This window comes from Grampus griseus (genome assembly GCF_964374135.1).
Source record: "Grampus griseus genome assembly, chromosome: 9".
NCBI classification, from domain to species: Eukaryota; Metazoa; Chordata; class Mammalia; order Artiodactyla; family Delphinidae; genus Grampus; species Grampus griseus.
This window is the reverse complement of record NC_139003.1, coordinates 19,861,308-19,879,082: the sequence shown is the minus strand read 5'-3', so window position 1 is coordinate 19,879,082 and position 17,775 is coordinate 19,861,308. Positions and strand designations below refer to the sequence as shown.

General features: G+C 40.0%; 1 protein-coding gene and 1 pseudogene across 2 annotated transcripts in view; one reads left to right on the top strand and one right to left on the bottom strand.

Annotated features, from left to right (window-relative positions):
- CHCHD3 (coiled-coil-helix-coiled-coil-helix domain containing 3) overlaps positions 1-17,775 on the bottom strand; it is a 296,334-nt gene that overhangs the window by 96,773 nt on the left and 181,786 nt on the right. The window contains exon 5 of the mRNA XM_082662344.1: positions 16,389-16,472. Within this exon, the coding sequence (XP_082518470.1) occupies positions 16,389-16,472 (84 nt within the window). The remainder of the gene's footprint in view (positions 1-16,388; positions 16,473-17,775) is intronic.
- LOC309827700 (heterogeneous nuclear ribonucleoprotein A1-like) lies at positions 1,515-2,525 on the top strand (annotated as a pseudogene). Its single transcript has one exon. The product of its transcript is annotated as a heterogeneous nuclear ribonucleoprotein A1-like (transcript).

Genomic DNA, 17,775 nt, shown 5'->3' with positions numbered 1-17,775 from the left:
CCAGTCTCTGGAATCTGATTTCTTTGCCTTTGTGTGCCCAGTCTTGAGGAGCTGGACTCCAACATTATAATATCACAGGGTTTAATAAATAAGCCATTTTTAACCTGGAAAAGTGAAAGTTCAACCAGCTTTGGGTTTCTGTTGCTGCTTTAATTTCCCTCCCATCAGCTGGGCTTATATTCATTCAACTCAATGGACAAAGATTCACCCCAGCCTCTCTCAAGAGATGGAGGATGACAGAAAAACATAAGTGCACAAGTGCGCGAAAGTATCCAGATGACTATCTACTATCTCTGATACATATAGGTTGCCAAATTTGAATGGAAATACATACAAGAGAAATCCCTTTTTACCAGATAAAATGAAGTACATTAAAGAGCTCTGAAAATCAAAAAGATAATGTAGACCCAAATTGTAGCTTTTTAAAAAATTATGTCTATTTTACAAAACTGACCTACAATTGAGCCAGTGATTCTATTTCTTCCGGCAAAATTCAATATAACATTTCAACATGACAAAATAATAGATATTTTTTCTAGGGTTTTTTTTTCCCCAACAAGTTACCTCAAACAGTGTATAATTATCAATCTCCTAGACGCTGGAGACTAATGATGATGATACCTGATGTTATCCTAATTTAATATCCATGTAAATTCACATATAATATTTTATTTCCTCTCCACACCCTCAGGAAACATGTTTTGAAAGCCAATTTACAGATGAGGGCTCTGAGGGTCAAACAGGTTACTTGGTATTTCCAAGGACAAAGAACTGGTACGTAGGAGGTCTAACATTTGAATCCATATCCACTTGTCTTTAATGCCATTATATTTACCTTGAGGTCCTTTGGTGGAGGGGTCCCAAGGCTTTGATGCATTCCAGAATCATCTAAGCTCATCTCCCTAACATTCTGAGGTCTGGGGTTATTCTTAAATATCGCAGGTAATGACCAGAAGACAAGCATTTGTGGGTATATGAAAATGAGCAACTGGAACAAACTAGCAACTTAGCTGTCCTTTCCTCTGAAAGAACAATCAGGTGAGTTCTACTGAAAATTTCTTTCATTCGGTATAGCAATTAATGTTAAGACTACTGCATGCTTGCTTTGTACCATGATATCAACAAAGCTAGTGAAATTTTATTGCTTGTTTGATTAAGTTTCATAAAGCCTAAGGAATGGTTCCCAAGTATTCATTATATTTCAGTCACCTCTGCAATAGCTGGGATGGCTACCCCAACACAAATCACTTCTAGGAACCTAAATAAACAAATACTCATTCATTAACTTAGAACCTATTTGATGAGACAATTACAAGGACTAGGTAGACAATGCCACCACTCCCTTCCCCAACTACATAAAACCAATTTTTAAATCTCCAGGTTTCTGTTTCCTCATCTGAAAAAGTACACTTCTGTGCTAGATGAATATTAAAGTTCCAAGAAGCACTTTCTGCTCGTGGACGCCGCCGAGTAAGCATCGTTGACGTCTCCTCCACCCACCCTCCACTGTCGTCATGTCTAAGTCAGAGTCACCCAAAGAGCCCGAACAGCTGCGGAAGCTCTTCATCAGAGGTTTGAGCTCCGAAACAACCGATGAGAGCCTGAGAGCCATTGTGAGCAGCCGGGAGCGTGCACAGACTGTGTGGTGATGAGGGATCCAAACGCCAAACGCTCCAGAGGCTTCAGGTTTGTCACATATGCCACTGTGGAGGAGGTGGATGCGGCCATGAAGGCAAGGCCACACAAGGTGGATGGAAGAGTTGGGGAACCAAAGAGGGCTGTCTCAAGAGAAGATTCTCAAAGGCCTGGTGCCCACTCAACTGTGAAAAAGATTTTTGTTGGTGGCATTAAAGAAGACACTGAGGAACATCATCTAAGAGATTACTTTGAACAGTAGGGGAAAATTGAAGTGATTGAAATCGTGACTGACCCAGGTAGTGGCAAAAAGAGAGGCTTTGCTTTCGTAACCTTTGATGACCATGACTCTGTAGACAAGATTGTCATTCAGAAATACCACACTGTGAATGGCTACAACTGTGATGTAAGGAAAGCCCTACCTCAGCAAGAGATGGCTAGTGCCTCATCCAGCCAAAGAGGTCGAAGTGGTTCTGGAAACTTTGGTGGTGGTCGTGGAGGTAGTTTTGGTGGGAATGACAACTTTGGTCGTGGAGGAAACTTCAGTGGTCGAGGTGGCTTTGGTGGCAGCCGCGGTGGTGGTGGATATGGTGGCAGTGGGGATGGCTATAATGGATTTGGTAATGATGGAAGCAATTTTGGAGGTGGTGGAAGCTACAATGATTTTGGCAGTTACAACAATCAATCTTCAAATTTTGGACCCATGAAAGGAGGAAACTTTGGAGGCAGAAGTTCTGGCCCCCATGGTGGTGGAGGTCAATACTCTGCCAAACCCCGAAACCAAGGTGGCTATGGTGGTTCCAGCAGCAGCAGTAGCTGTGGCAGTGGCAGAAGGTTTTGATTACTGCCAGGAAACAAAGCTTCGCAGGAGAGGAGAGCCAGAGAAGTGACAGGGAAGCTACAGGTTACAACAGATCTGTGAACTCAGCCAAGCACAGCGCTGGCAGGGCCTGGCTGCTACAAAGAAGACATGTTTTAGACAATACTCATGTGTATGGGCAAAAAAAACTCGAGGACTGTATTTGTGACTAATTGTATAACAGGTTATTTTAGTTTCTGTTCTGTGGAAAGTGTAAAGCATTCCAACAAAGGGTTTTAATGTAGACTTTTTTGCACCCATGCTGTTGATTGCTAAATGTAATAGTCTGATCATGACGCTGAATAAATGTGTCTTAAAAAAAAAAAAGTTCCAAGAAGCAGTAAACTTCTATGTGTCTATAAAATATTCCATTTCACTAACATAGCATCCAGGTATTAATACTGGTTTTAATCGTCAGTCAACACAGGCTTTAAAACATCAGCAATCTTGTCCTGCTGCCTGGCAAGGCTTAAAACCCAGGATTTCATCAGAATCACTGTTTCCATCTGGCAACATGTAGAGTAACATTCATTCAGAAACTATCTTTTGCATAATTACTCTTAAATAGCTAGGGTATAACTGACAGTTCTGTAAATGTAGTTACTTTATGTAAGTTGTGCCTCTATTTAGCACAATATACTTATCCTTTTGTCTTTCTGGCATTATTCTTTTGGGAACTGAGTTCACGGTCAAATCCAAATGATATAATATAATTTTTTAATGTACCCACCAGAGAAATGGCAGTCTCTGCCTTTAATTACATGCTATTGAATTTTAACAAACAGTTCTAGGAATGTCTGCCAAATTTCTACAATCTAGAGCAACTACATCATGAGAGAAAAGACGGTTTACAATTTATTATGTATTATTTTTCTGGAACTACAGAAATATTCACTGTAGTTCTAGTTAAAATTTCATTTTAACAATAGCTAGATAAACAGAAACACAGACCTTCTCAGCACATGGACTGCCTACCCAAGGATCTTAACTCTCAGCCTTGAACTACTCTTCTCTCACTTCTATTTTCACTCTCCACCTCACATCACTTACAGTCTGTCTAGGCAAGGTAGAGACTACATTATGATTAAATTCTAGAAATACTAATATTAAAAAGAAATGACAGGCAAGGAGGAGGGATGAGATAGCAGAGGTAAACCGTGCCTGCGTTAGTCACTCCATGGATCACAGGACCTACTGTGCACAATACCGGGGCACGGAGTACGTGCTCAATATCCCCTAAACAGGGGATGTCTAACACGGGGCAGAGCAATGTACAGAGAGACAGCAAGCTTGGGGATTTCCTAGTGAATAACACTGAAGCAGTAGAGGGAAAACCATCATGGAGGTTAAATGCAGGAATGGCTTAAGGGTAGCTGACTGAGTGTTAACTTTCTGAGATTTAATTACTTGGGTTAATTCAGAGGCAGAGCCTAGGGAAGCCCCTGAATTGAAGTTCAAATAGCTGTAAGATAGGAGCAACACCTCTGGCCTTAAACTAGAGAAAGGAAATTGACAGTAAACTCATATTTGTGTGACAATAACCTAAATTTGCAGGAAGTTTATGCTCCAAGATTCCATATGTACGCAATCTGAACAGCAGGCTAAGTAGGCTGGACTGCTGTGGACACAGGAGTTCAAGGGCTACGTTGGAGATCTATTAGAAAGAAATGATTTTGCAAAGTAGGCCATGGCAAGGGAAGACGGTGAGGGCAAAGGTGCCCAAGTGGCAATGGGAGCTACAAGAAGATCATTCTTGGACCCTCCACCTGCTTCTCTCGCTGTCATCCCACTAAGCCTCTTCACCATCACCATGGCTGATCTAGCCTGGCTTTAATTTTGATTTCTGGTTATTTCTCCCCCTGGTATTTCCAGGACCATCATCTTTTCCCTCCATCCTCTCAGAGGCTAAGGCCCAACCTACAGATCCTTTACTGTTTCCTTACTGTCAGCATCTCTCCTATCCGTTTAGTCTAGGTACTAAAGCCATACTAATTGTATCCATCATCTGATCATGAAACAGGTTTAATATCACTTCACTGCAGAATATGATCCACTGTTAAGTAAGACTGCTGGTGCTTAGTTTATGTAAGAAGCCAAGTACAAATGCTGCTAAGGGAAACATGGCTGAGAATCTGTTACTTGACTCTACTGGCTCTAAACAAAAAGTGTCATGCCCACTTCCACCAAAATTCTTCCTAAAATCTGGGCAAGGGGAGTGGAATTGCATAATAACTGTAATGTCAGAAAGCCTCAAGGGAGTATTGTAGTCTACGACTGGTCACACAGAAGGAGAGGCTGTCAGTGAGGAGACAGAGGCCTGGCTACACTGGCTGGGAAACTTTAGGGCAAGTTACTTGATGTCTCTGAGTCTGAAGAACAAAGTCAGTAACTGGTTAGGTGGTGAAGGAAGAAAATACCTTCCCCTAGAGGTCTGTCCAGGGGTTAAAATGATTGTGTTAAATAATTTTGTGTACTGCCAGGCTTATAATAGTCCCTCAATAGATGGTGGCTGTTTTAATATGATGCTGATGATGATAATACTGTATTTCTTGGCCAGCAGCCTTGGAACAGCAAGGATGTCCACAGTGCAAAGTACCCAGGAACATTTTCACCAAAAGCCAAGTTTGGGGATAACTCATGAAGTTCGGATTCTATTTAGGACAGGGTTTGTGGACAAAACTGATTACCCCTGCCTCAAGTCACATAAACGTAACGGATAAGAACATCACTTAAGCAATATGATTTAATTTACTTCAAAGGTTTGCGCCCAAATAGTAGCATCTGCACTGACTATTTCATTTTATGTAAATAAGATATGCAGCTGCATTACTATCAGTAGCTGGCATGGCTGGAGCAGAAGGACCCTCACCTGAATCTCTAGGAAACTTGCAGGGTAAGGTGTAACTTGAGGTGAGGTGCACCTGGAAGATGCATATCTAAGGTACCTGGGCCACTTCTGGGATTAAAGCCTTTCACCTGCTGAAAACTCCTTTATTCATTTACTCAACAAAGATCTGTCAGGCACCTACTATGTGCCAGGCTCTGTTGCAGGGGCTAGGGACAGAGCAGTGAACAGACAGGGTTCCCACCCTCATAGATCTCATGTGAAACTACAAGTCGTGAGCGGGCAGTGCTGTGGCCACACTGTCCTCCCTGGACTCTTGAGCTTAACCGTCTCTGAAGCTGAATGAGATTACAGAGCAGGATTGTTGACCTTCATTCAACTTCCTAGGATACAAAGACTGCACTACTTTCTGACCTAGGCAAGCAAACCTTACTGCTTCCAAACCTCTTTCTGAACGGTCACAGAAAACTCGAGACTCTGAAGGAGTGGAAGATATTGATACATCTTTTGCTTGTTCCTCCAGCTCTAGATCTTGGCAAACACTTTTGGGTTAAAGACCCACAGTGGTAATTAAATATTTATCAAATCTGATTACCCTCCTACTTCATTCCATGAAAAAGAAGGAAAATCCTACTGCGAGCCTGGATCCTTGGTGGCATTCTGTGTGCCCAATTCTTCACATGAGGATGTATGACTCTTGGGTTAATGGGCGTGATTCTGTGTCCTGTGGTGGGAGGGCCCTGATGAAACTGAGCTACCATGGGTACAGCTTTCTCAAAGACTCTTAGATAGGCCAGAGATTATGAAGACAGTTTAGAGTCAGAACACAGCCCTCCAGAGGAACTTTAGAATCCCTAGGCCTCTTCCTCTTCTGTCCACCCTTCTGCAACACCGTACAAAGGCAGGCAATTCCAGGATGGCTGCAGGTCCTCAGAAGCCCTCAAATTAGGAACTCTATCAACAAACTTCTATGGCTGCCCGACCTCTACATTCTAGGATGCAGATAAGGAAGGACTCAAAAAAAATGTAAGTCCTGGCATTATGCAGGGCACAGAAAATCTCAGATGGTGTACTGGGATAAGTTAATGAGTGTTTCTTGAAAAAAAAGACTCTATGGTTTAATGCTGAAACATGGCATGCAGTATCCTCATCTTGGAAGCTCAGAATGTATACAAACTCTGAGAAGGCCTACAGTAAAGAAATCTGTTCTGCTTAGTTAAGCTTAGCACTCTTCAAAATTATTTGGCCAAGGCACCCATCCCACCTCCTGACTAACACATTAATTTTAAAAGTTATCTAGTGCCTATTATGTGCCAGGCACTATCATGGTGATCAAAAAGTGGAAAGAGTTCTGGTCTTCATGGAACTTACATAATTAACATTTATTTTCAAATATAGCTATTTAACACAACCAGTTCACTGGGTCTGTCTACCTATCTATCTATCTATTTATTGGCTGCGTTGGGTCTTCGTTGCTGTGAGCAGGCTTTCTCTAGTTGTGGTGAGCGGGGGCTACTCTTCGTTGCAGTGTGCGGGCTTCTCATCGCGGTGGCTTCTCTTGCTGCGGAGCACGGGCTCTAGGCACGGGGGTTTCAGTAGTTGTGGTGTGCAGGCTCTGGAGTTGTGGCTCATGGGCTCTAGAGCACAGGTTCAGTAGTTGCGGCACACGGGCTTAGTTGCTCCGCAGCACGTGGGTTCCCGGACCAGGGCTCGAACCCGTGTCCCCTGCATTGGCAGGCGGATTCTCAACCACTGCGCCACCAGAGAAGTCCCAGTTCACTGGGTCTTTACCTGAGCATTTAACCTGACGAGTCTCTTCAACCCACTAAATTCCACTTTAAATCCCATGATCTTTAGACCTTTAAGGGACAAAAAGTAGCAGCTACTCCTCACAAAGTATTTCTGCTCTGGAAAACAGTCTGGCAAAGCCTCCACGGATCCACTGTGGCAATTAAAAGCTCTGTACCAGATGCCAACAGGTGTTTGTACCATTTGTGTTCATCACTATATCTACGTACAGTGCCTGGCTCACTGGAGGAACTTAACAAATGTGTGTTTGAATGAATGGTGAATGCCAATGACCCCCTCTAGCGCCCTCCACCCCAAATTCTGATAAGAATGACCAAGGTCAAACTCCTATGTTAGTCTCCATGGCCAGCCTGGATTTAGATTCCCTTCATTAAATGCTGACCTTACCGTGCCAACCTGCTTTTATATGCCAAGTTCAGATATGGGCACTTCTTACTTGATGATGTTAAGAGATAACACTATTTGCAAATGTTTTAATGACCAAATATATCTTTCTTAATGAAGCTAATGTGTTGAAACATAATCCCTTATAGAGGCACAGCTGGCTCATGGTCTGAACATAAAACTGGGATTCAAGTGCATCTTCTAACGCCAGCCCTGCAATTTCCTTTAAAAAAATTAATATTCATGTATTTTAATTTTTTAGTCAGTAAAATAGGGAAATAAGCACTAGCTGGTCTGCCTAAATGGAGTACACTTGAAATATATAAATAAACAAGATACCAAGAAGCAAAACAATCACTAATTATGAAATTGGATGCAAAGAAAATTTAAGAGATTTAGCTCATTTTCAATCAAATACACAGGAAATACACAGGAAATGCAGAATGACTTCCTGGGTGCAATATTCTTATCAATAACAAGAAAAGATTCCAAAGAAAGGAAAGAGGATATTAGCTGCTTTTCAAATAAGACAGCCTACTGAGCCCCCCAGACAAAATGAACAGAATCTTTAAAAGTGGAATTAATATTCCCTGGATTTCGTAACACTTTATTTCTTACCTTGTCTTTACACATTCAAGTGGCATACCATTTTAAAAACTGTCATGGTAAACAGAATCTATTTTACTGTGGAGTCTTTCACAAGGTAAAGGAAACGTGAAGAGCTGAGAAAGTAAGCAACCCATACTGTTGGCATCTTAGCACTTATGATCATGACAAGTACTCAAAAAAGGCAATACTGGGCTTTAAAGCTGGAGCCCTGGGGCTATCGCTGCAAAGCACAGTGGTCCATTCTAAGATCTGAATAGAGAAAAGGAAGAGATCATTAAATTATAATTTCCACGCACAATTGGTACAAGTATTTCCTACCAACAGGATTGATATGAAAGCAAGATCCCAGAATAAAGCTGCTCAGCAGAGAGGATGGCAGTATAGTGTCCTGTAAATTTGATTTCACTGAAAGCCCTGACACATCATAATAGTGAAATCCTATTTACTGTAGCAAGCAGGGTGGATAATGCTATTTAATACCTGGTATACTCTGTGCCATCAGCCCATAGCTTTGTACTCCACATTCTCATCTTACCTTAAGGTTAATACTTCTTGACAGCCTACATGGTAAATAGAGCCCCAAATTAAGTGCTGATACCATGATTTACAAATCTTTCCTCTAAAGTTAGGCATAGAAAAACTGGCTCCAGTTAAAGGGATCATTTTTACGGGATGCACTTTTAACTGTTCATCCTGGAAAAAATTTAAGTCTCGTATCCCTAAAGCCAGATTAAGAAAGCATTTCAAGGTTACCCAAGGTTACCACATTTCCCATTAGAAAATTCAGAGAGGTTAACAGAAAAGTCAATGTGTTTGGAGGACTTGTTGAATAATGAATTAAGGATAAGACCCCCATATTCACTATACTGTATCAATTTTCTTGCCCCTAGAGAACAAAAATAGAAGAAAAAAAAAAAGTCCACCCTGCTTGCTGCTTTTGGAGTATCTGCGATAATAAACTTCCCTTAGGGAGCCCGGTAAGAGTGCAAAAGGGTTCAGTCTCTGAATCTAAGTTAAAAATAACTGTTTCAATTACATTAACAAAGGATATGGTGATATTGGGCCTTATTAATTTCTCTACCTAACAATTAACATCTAAGTGCATTTATTTGAACTATCATTACTTGTTAATGATAAAAAAAAAAATCTCAGAGCAACTGAAGGTACATGCTGAAAACCACTTTGCTGAAACCTCTGCCGTTTTTAATGGTATTATGATTAAAAGTGACATTGGCTTCTATGCCTTCAACATCCAAACTCCTGGACCAGAGAGGCTTATCTTTCTGCAACCCTCGGTAACTACAGAAACCACAGAGAAACTGCCTTGATTTCAAGATGAATGAGGAGGCCAGTACAAAATTTCCAAGTGTCGAAGGAATAATCTCTCTCTCTAGGCCGACAAATGCAAACTAGCATAAACTACGGAGGCATATCTACCACAAAGTTATGCTTTTAACTACTGTGTTAAATTTGCTATATCACAGTGCATGGCCAAAACATACACATTATTTAGTGTATATATCAGCTACCCATATGACCTAGAATCACTGACAACTGTTTAGAAAGCACCTCAGGGGGAAAACATCGAAGGGGTTTTTTTATCCCATAAATTGAGTTTAAGCAGTTATCGCCCTACCCCAAAATAGATTGTTTATGTTTCAGGATCTCAGATGTCAGTGGTCTGTGATTCTACCCTGTATTAATCCCTTGAAATGGCTGACCCAGCTCTGCTCAATGAAATATTTTTACAGTGACAGACTTCATCTGGTAGTAAAAATGCATAATAATTTCTTCGCATAAGGAACACACTGGGCTGGCAATAATCTGTTCTGTTGTCATTTCTCTTTATTATCATTCTTGGCATTATTTTTCCCCCAAGCTTTGCAAAGAGGAACACAGAAATGAAGGTACTAATGACAAAGAAGTCGTCAAGCAATCATAAAAGCCAATTAATCATACAGATGAGCCCAACACTGTGATGCAATAGAAGATATGCCACCCACTACAAGTAAAAAGGCTTTTAAAAATTGCTCATTTGATGTAAGCATGACCTTAGAATTTAATTAGCAACTCTCTCCACAGGTGATGAACTAGTAAAGTACTTTTCTTCTTAATGACAATTTATTTTTCACCATTCTCTTTGCCCTGCTCTCTTTTGCTCAGCTTGTATAATTCCCTCTCCTCCTTAATTGTATGCGGTTGACTGCAATGTGTATGTAAATAGCTGCTGAAATCCAGAGGAGCCTGTAACCTGAAAGCAATACATACCCCACTACCCTGTTGATCTGAACACTGTAACAGTACCCAACTAAGCTCTCTGATCTCCCTCAGCTCCTCAAGCCACCAGGCCTTTTACAGCTCTCTTCATGCTGTGCCAAACCCCACCATTCTCATGAACGCCAAAAGCAAAGTGCATTCAGTAGAGCAAATCAATTCAATTCATAATTGAGAAGTCAGACATGCAAGATACACTGATCATCAAAGAACTCATATCTCTAGATGTCCTGGGGAGGGGACATCTAGGGGTCCTTCATCCTAGAAGATGCTGGGAGAATCTGGATTCTGCCCTGTTATAATATGGCCTTGGTCCTGCCTCTCAATTTCCTTCCAGAGTGCTAACAGACTACGAGAAAAATACACACTTTCCTGAAGAATATCCAGGCAATGGATGTTCCGGGAGCAGGCAATCCAGGCTCTAATTAGATAACCATCAAAACAGTTGATAAAACAGTTACAGAAAGTTTGTTTTCTTTCTAGAGATGGAATGAGATGACTATCCTGTAGTAACACTGTGAGCATATGAATGAATGAATCTCAAAGACATTTCTAAACTGCTTGAATGACTATGAATTTCTTACTTCAAAGTAAAAGCAGCACAACTAGATATTACAGTAACTCTTGGGGGTATCATGTTGCAGTCGCTAAGTAATAAGACCCTGTTTATTCCCTTTTGGTCGAATTTTCCCAGGAAGTGCCAAATCCTGGGGAGAAAATTAGGCATTTTGAATGCTTAACATTTTCAGATTATGAGGTGGCACTGATCAAGTTTTAACATCAGGACCTAAAAAGTTGTATTAGAAGCCAGAAGGAGTTAATTTACTACCCAAAGAATTAACAAAGCAATCAGCAGGATTTAACTTCTTAAGTGCACAACTGACAAACATTACAGATGGTACTGGACAATGGCTAAAAGCTCAGGTGTTGGACCTGGCTCAAATCCAGATCACATTTTGTCTGTATATTCTTCGGCAAGTTACTTGAAGCCTTAGGACATTCATCTAAACAACAGGGTTGACAGCCTCATAGGGTTGTTTATGATAATAAAATGACATAATCCATGCAAAGTGCCCAGCACAACATAAATACTCAAAAAATGTTACTGTTAGCTACTAGGACGATGAGGATGCTATAAATATCCAGATATTCAAAGTTAAACTTGATTTTCTCACAGGATAGATTTAGATTATTAATTTAAATAACTAATGAAGATACTAAATATTTTGTGAATACTTAAGAACTGTACACTAATAGCTTGGACCTAACTTTATGGCATAAGCTTAGTAAATGTAGGATTCGTTTACTGCACGCCTACTACGTGAGTTGTGGGAAATAAGAAAATGACCTTTATCCTCAAGGAGTTTACAAAATAAACACAGATAACTAATCATAATTGTCATAAATGTGGCACATTAAGGGAGGTACACAAAGCATTATGGAGAATTCCCTGAGGGACTGGCAAAGGCTTCTTAGAAACATCTAAGAACCTTTTCTTCGAAAGCTGCCCTGGGCTTTCTTTCATCAAATCTCCCAACAGGAATTAATACTCTCAAGCCTCTTACCTCAACCACCAGGAATTGATACTCAAGCCTCTCTTATTTAGGGCATACCTACATGCAACGCCTCTCACATTCTTTTTTTTTTTCCCCTTTTAATTAATTTATTTATTTTTGGTTGCCTTGGGTTTTCGTTGCTGCACGCAGGCTTTCTCTAGTTGCGGTGAGCGGGGGCTACTCTTCATTGTGGTGCCTGGGCTTCTCATTGCAGTGGCTTCTCTTGTTGCGGAGCATGGGCTCTAGGCACACGGGCTTCAGTAGTGGTGGCGCGCGGGCTTAGTTGCTCCTCGGCACGTGGGATCTTCTCAGACCAGGGCTTGAACCCGTGTCCCCTGCATTGGCAGGCGGCTTCTTAACCACTGCGCCACCAGGGAAGTCCACGTTCTTAAAATACAAAAGTTTATCTCACGTCCACGTCAACGTTGTTTGATGAAGCTGGCAACATTTGCAATGAAACAAGGACTCAAAAAACTTTTAAATGGCTTTGACCTTCTTTCTCAGTGAAGAGTTGTTGCTTTTGCATACTGGTTCCGAGAAGCGTGAAATTGGTGTCCAATTAAATTGCACTTATTACTCCTCCCGAGTTAGTGAAAGGAGAAAGTTATCTCAGACTCCTGGTGAACCAGCCAATATAAATACCTGGGACGAGAAAGCTCCATTCACACAAGGGAATGTCTAACTGATAAGGAGTTTACTGAAATAGAACCAAGAGGCACACCAAGCTGTATTATAGAACTGAATGTGCTTCAAATGCTCAACAAACTTGGGTACATAATTCTCAAATGACCATGAATTTCTCACTTCAAAGTAAAAGAAGCACAATGAGATATTAAGATAACTCTTAGGGGTATCATGCTGTAGGTGCATCACGAAATTTGCCTCAAGTCAATGAAAATGAATAGTTGAGTAACAAGACTGAGTCATAAAAAAGTGATTATGTATACAATTACTGTGTTTGCTAATCTAGCTGATGGGCAGATGGTACGGTGGTCTTAGAAATCATCCCTGTAATGACTCTGTAAAAGACTCAGTGTCCCCTCCTCTCCATTAATATACCACCTAGTATTCAGTGTATGGTTTCTTAAGTTCACTTGGTTAAAATAGAGAAAGATATGTACTTATATCCACTTTTAAACTTGAATTTTAAACAGGAACCTGGGATTTCATTGTAAGTTAATGATTCTGCAAGTTATAATACCACAATCATTTTTTTTCTTACATTATCCACTATTGGATTGGGCATTTTACATCTTTTAACACAAAGTGTGTAGAATTTCTAACAGAAATGGTTAGACGTTGTACTTTTCACTGTCATCACAAGAAAAACCCTCTTTACAATCTTTCGCATTAAGGCTAGAAAATGCTTCGTCTCTGGACACCTAAATGTCTCTCAAATGTTCCTAGATGAAATCCAATTGGACAAAATTCACCTTAGGTACTTTAGGAATGGCAGTAATAAACAAAAACAAGATATTATAAAATGGGCAGAAGACACCAGAAAGCTGAATAACACTAAAGTAATTTTATGATTTTTAATATCTTGCACACAATGGAAAGGAAATATTCTTCAATGGCAACAGCTTGAATTTGCTAAGCTCTTTCCAGTTTTCAAGGGGCTTTTAAATGTATCATTTTAAAGAACCAGAGACCACGAGAGATTAGGTGAATTGTCAAATAACTAGATGAAAAAGCCATGCCTTCTGACTCCTAGTCCAGCATTCTTTCCACCACATGTTCTTAAATATGGAGTTATTAAGTATTAACTAATAATAATGTGATTATTCCTCCTCGGCATTCTTCTAAGTTCACTCAGCTTCTCAGCTTTCAGTTAAAATTCCTAAATAACTTCTTTCCAGCCTCATCTTCAAAAAAGAAAAGATGTGTGTTTGTGTGTTATAAGAAGACGTTTGTGACAATGATTTGGTATCAGCACACCATGTCCACCTGACCTTCCCCACCTTGTTCTAACCTGAGACCAGAAACAATTAACTGTTAAGCAGACCCCTTTAATCGGCCGAGAGCAAATCCTCTCAGTGCCTCATACCCATCACTGAATATCTCTATCAAATTGGTGGATTTATGAGAAATGGGTAAATATTTATCAGTGCCTTTTCTTATACCTAACAGTAATCGATGAGGACTTCAAAAGGTATCTAGCATAGTAATACTTGAAAGCAAAGAAAACTATCACTGAGTGGGGAAAAAGCAGGTCCTGGTTAATCACCTCAAAAACTTTTACTCAATCATTTTATTCCGCTAACATTTACTCATTATATCAGGGACAGTGCTCTGGATAGACAGAAGTAAAAAGAAGAGCTACCACTGACTGAATGGTTACCCTGTCCTGGACACTATTATAGGTGATTTGTGAGAATTATCTCATTTAACAAATTAATGAGGTAAGTACTATTATACCATCATTTTATAGCTGAGGAAACTGGAAGTTTACGTTAGATGCTCCATGAGATGCAGCAGGTAAATGTCAGTTCAGGGATTTGAATCCAAGCCACCTGATGTCAGAACCTGTGCACTAAACCAGGCTTCTGCAAACCACAACTCATGGGGCAAATCCAGCCCGCCACCTGTTTTACTACAGCCCTAAGAATGGTGTTACGTTTTTAAATGGTTGGGGGAAAAAAATCAGAAGAGTATTTCATGACATTTGAAAATTACATGAAATTCTAACTTCAGTGTCCACATATTAGAACAGTCACACTTGTTCACTGACATACTGGCTATGGCTGCTTTCACATTACAATGGCAGAGTCGAGTAGTTGCAACAGAAACCATACATGGCCTGCAAAGCCTGCAATATTTACTATCTGGCCCTTTACAGAAAGATGTGCTGACTTCTGTGCTAAGCATTTCCACTTTATGCTTATTTAACATCTCTACTTGGATGTCTTAAGTAGCATCCCAAACTTACCATATCCAAAATCGAACTGATTTCCTCCACTACCCACATCCAGATCCATATTTTAATAGCCTTGGCCTTGGAAAATCCATCCTTCTAGCTGTAAAAGCTATATACCTAGAATATCTCTGAGTTCTTTCTTTCACTCATGTTCAAAACCACCAGCACATCTGGTCAGCTCTGCCTGTGAAACATCCAACCACATCTCATTCCTCCACTGCTAGCACCCTGGCCCAAGCCATCACCACCCCTTTTCTGAATTGCCACTATTACCTCCAGGTCCCTCTTGCTTCAGTTCTTACCCAAGACAGCAGCCAGAATACTCTTCCACTCAAAAGCCCTCTTGGTGCTGGCCTGCTTCCCATTGCTGCAGACCTCTTCCCAGATACCATCCCATTAGACAGGCCCTCCCTCTCCACCCAACCCCACACCTGCACTCTTAGGCCCTGGGACTCCTTTTCCCCCCACCTTACTGTCTGCCATATTATCACAATCTGCCATTCAACATGTTGACGAGGTTTTAATTGAATTTAAGCTCCACGAGGGCAGAAGTTTAGTTTACTTTCTTTATTAGCATATCTCTGGCACTACCAGAGCCTGGCATATATTAGGTAGATATCTGCTGAATCAGTGAGAAAATGGTCCCTACACTCAAGAAGCACTCAGTTCAGTGACATACAGAGACAGGTGAAGATGATCAACACACAAATATTTGTACTGAATGGGGCTTAATAGTTTCTTTCTTACTTTATCTAGTTTCTTATGAAACAACCTATTCTAAATCAATCAACTTTGGGGGTCTCAATCAAAGCAAAGAGAAAGCTAGCTTTGTAACCTCATGGTCTATGTATGAACTTATCCTAGACAACAAATACACTTCACTGAACAGGGGCACTGATTGGGTCCTCAAGCTCCCATTCTTAAACCCACTGCTTCCTTTTGTTCCAGCCTTAATTTCCTTCTTTGCGTCTCTGTCAAATTCCAGGGTCAGGTCAACCAGAGGTACTTCCTCCACTCCTCATCCTAACTCTTCTCCTGAGTCCTACTATTTAGCTCCTGTCCACCAGTTTTGAAGAAGACATTCATTTCTTGGCCACAAGTGCAGTGAAACAGCTTTCACAAAGACAATTTATCCTTTAAAACACTACCATTTCTAAGAACGTGCTCAAGTTTAGTCAATGTTTGGGAAAGCCAACAGTAGCATTCTACTGTTTGACCTGGAGACAATGCAGTTTCTAAACATACAGGGAAAAATATTTGGAAGGAGTTTCTTAGTAGTAAAACGCATCAATGAACAAACAACACAACAATACGCAAAACTACCGAAGTAAAAATGACATTATCTTCAAGAACGATCTGCACACTTGGCATCTTCATTTCCTGGCCACTTTTTAATGAGACAAAGCAGTTACAGTGCTAATGTACTGATTTTTAAATATATACATGGGAACACCGCAAATGTGGTAAAAGAAGAGAATCACTGACAAGAAATAGTCATACCCTCTCCTCCAGTCTAGCCAGCTGCTCTTTGTAGAATGCATCCTGCTTCTTTATCACTCGATCTTTCTCTTCCAGCTGCTTAGCCTAAAAAAAGAAATGAAGAATATACTATATGAAGAAAAAGCAGTAACAGCAAAGCAGAAGTATAAATTGCATTAGAAATAAGTATTTAAAGATGAAGATTTTTGCAATCTATTAGGTCTCTGCCATAGAAAAAACATTAATAAGATGAGGACTGCTGCATCTAAATGTAAAGAATGAGTCTGCATTGCACTTGTTGTTAACTGTAACAGCTGTGTCCTACTTTGTCCAAGTGTTTTTGATAATGTCAGAATACAGCACAGACAGTTTTATTTAACTTCTCTTTCGAAGAGTAATTTCAAGGATTAATATTTTGCACAATAAGACTTTGATTTTATTCCAGGTATAATACACGTGGTTATTAACCATCTTTCTGGAGCGATAACCACAAGAAAACGCCTATATAAGATTTTGTACATCAACCTTAACGTTTGAGAACCCTTAAACTACCCAGTACAACCAGCATATAAACACATGTATTGGTCTACCTCCTTTTTAATGAAGTAGCTATCTTTGGCGAAAAGGGCAAAAACTATTGTATTTGTTTATTTGAATAATTTTAAATAATTAATAAAATAATAAAAGTAATTTTTAAACTCTTAGTTATCCCACTTCTAATTTATAAGATTTTCTTTTTACAAAATTAAAAATCAAGTAATAAAATATTTATTCTTGAAAAAAATAATGATAAAGATGCTTACTTTTGAATGTTTTTCAAGCTAAATTTAAAAATGCATTTCTTTGAAATCTTGCCATTTGGAACAACATGGATGTACCTAGAGGGTATTATGCTAAGTAAAATAAGGCACACAGAAGAAGAGAAATATTGTATGATTTCACTTATATGTGGAATCTAAAAAACAAAACAGTGAACAAACATAGCCAAACAGAAGCAGAGTCATAGATACAGAGAAGAAACAGACTGTCAGAGGGGAGGGGTGTGGGGAGGAGAGAAATAGGTGAGGGAGATTAAGAGGCAAACTTTCAGTTACAAAATAAATGATTCACAAATGTGAAATGTACCGTGTGGGGAATGTAGTCTATAATTAGTTAATATCTTTGTATGGTGACAGATGGCAACTAGACTTATTATGGTGATCATTTTGTAATGTACAGAAATATCGAATCACTATGGTGTGCACCAGGAACTAACAGTGTTGTATGTCAATTATACTTCAAAAACAAACGAACAAAAAGACTCATAGCAAAAGAGATCATATTTGTGACTACCAGAGATGAAGGGAGGGGGGAGGGGGAATTAGACGAAGGTAGTAAAGAGGTACAAATTTCCAGTTGTAAGATAAAT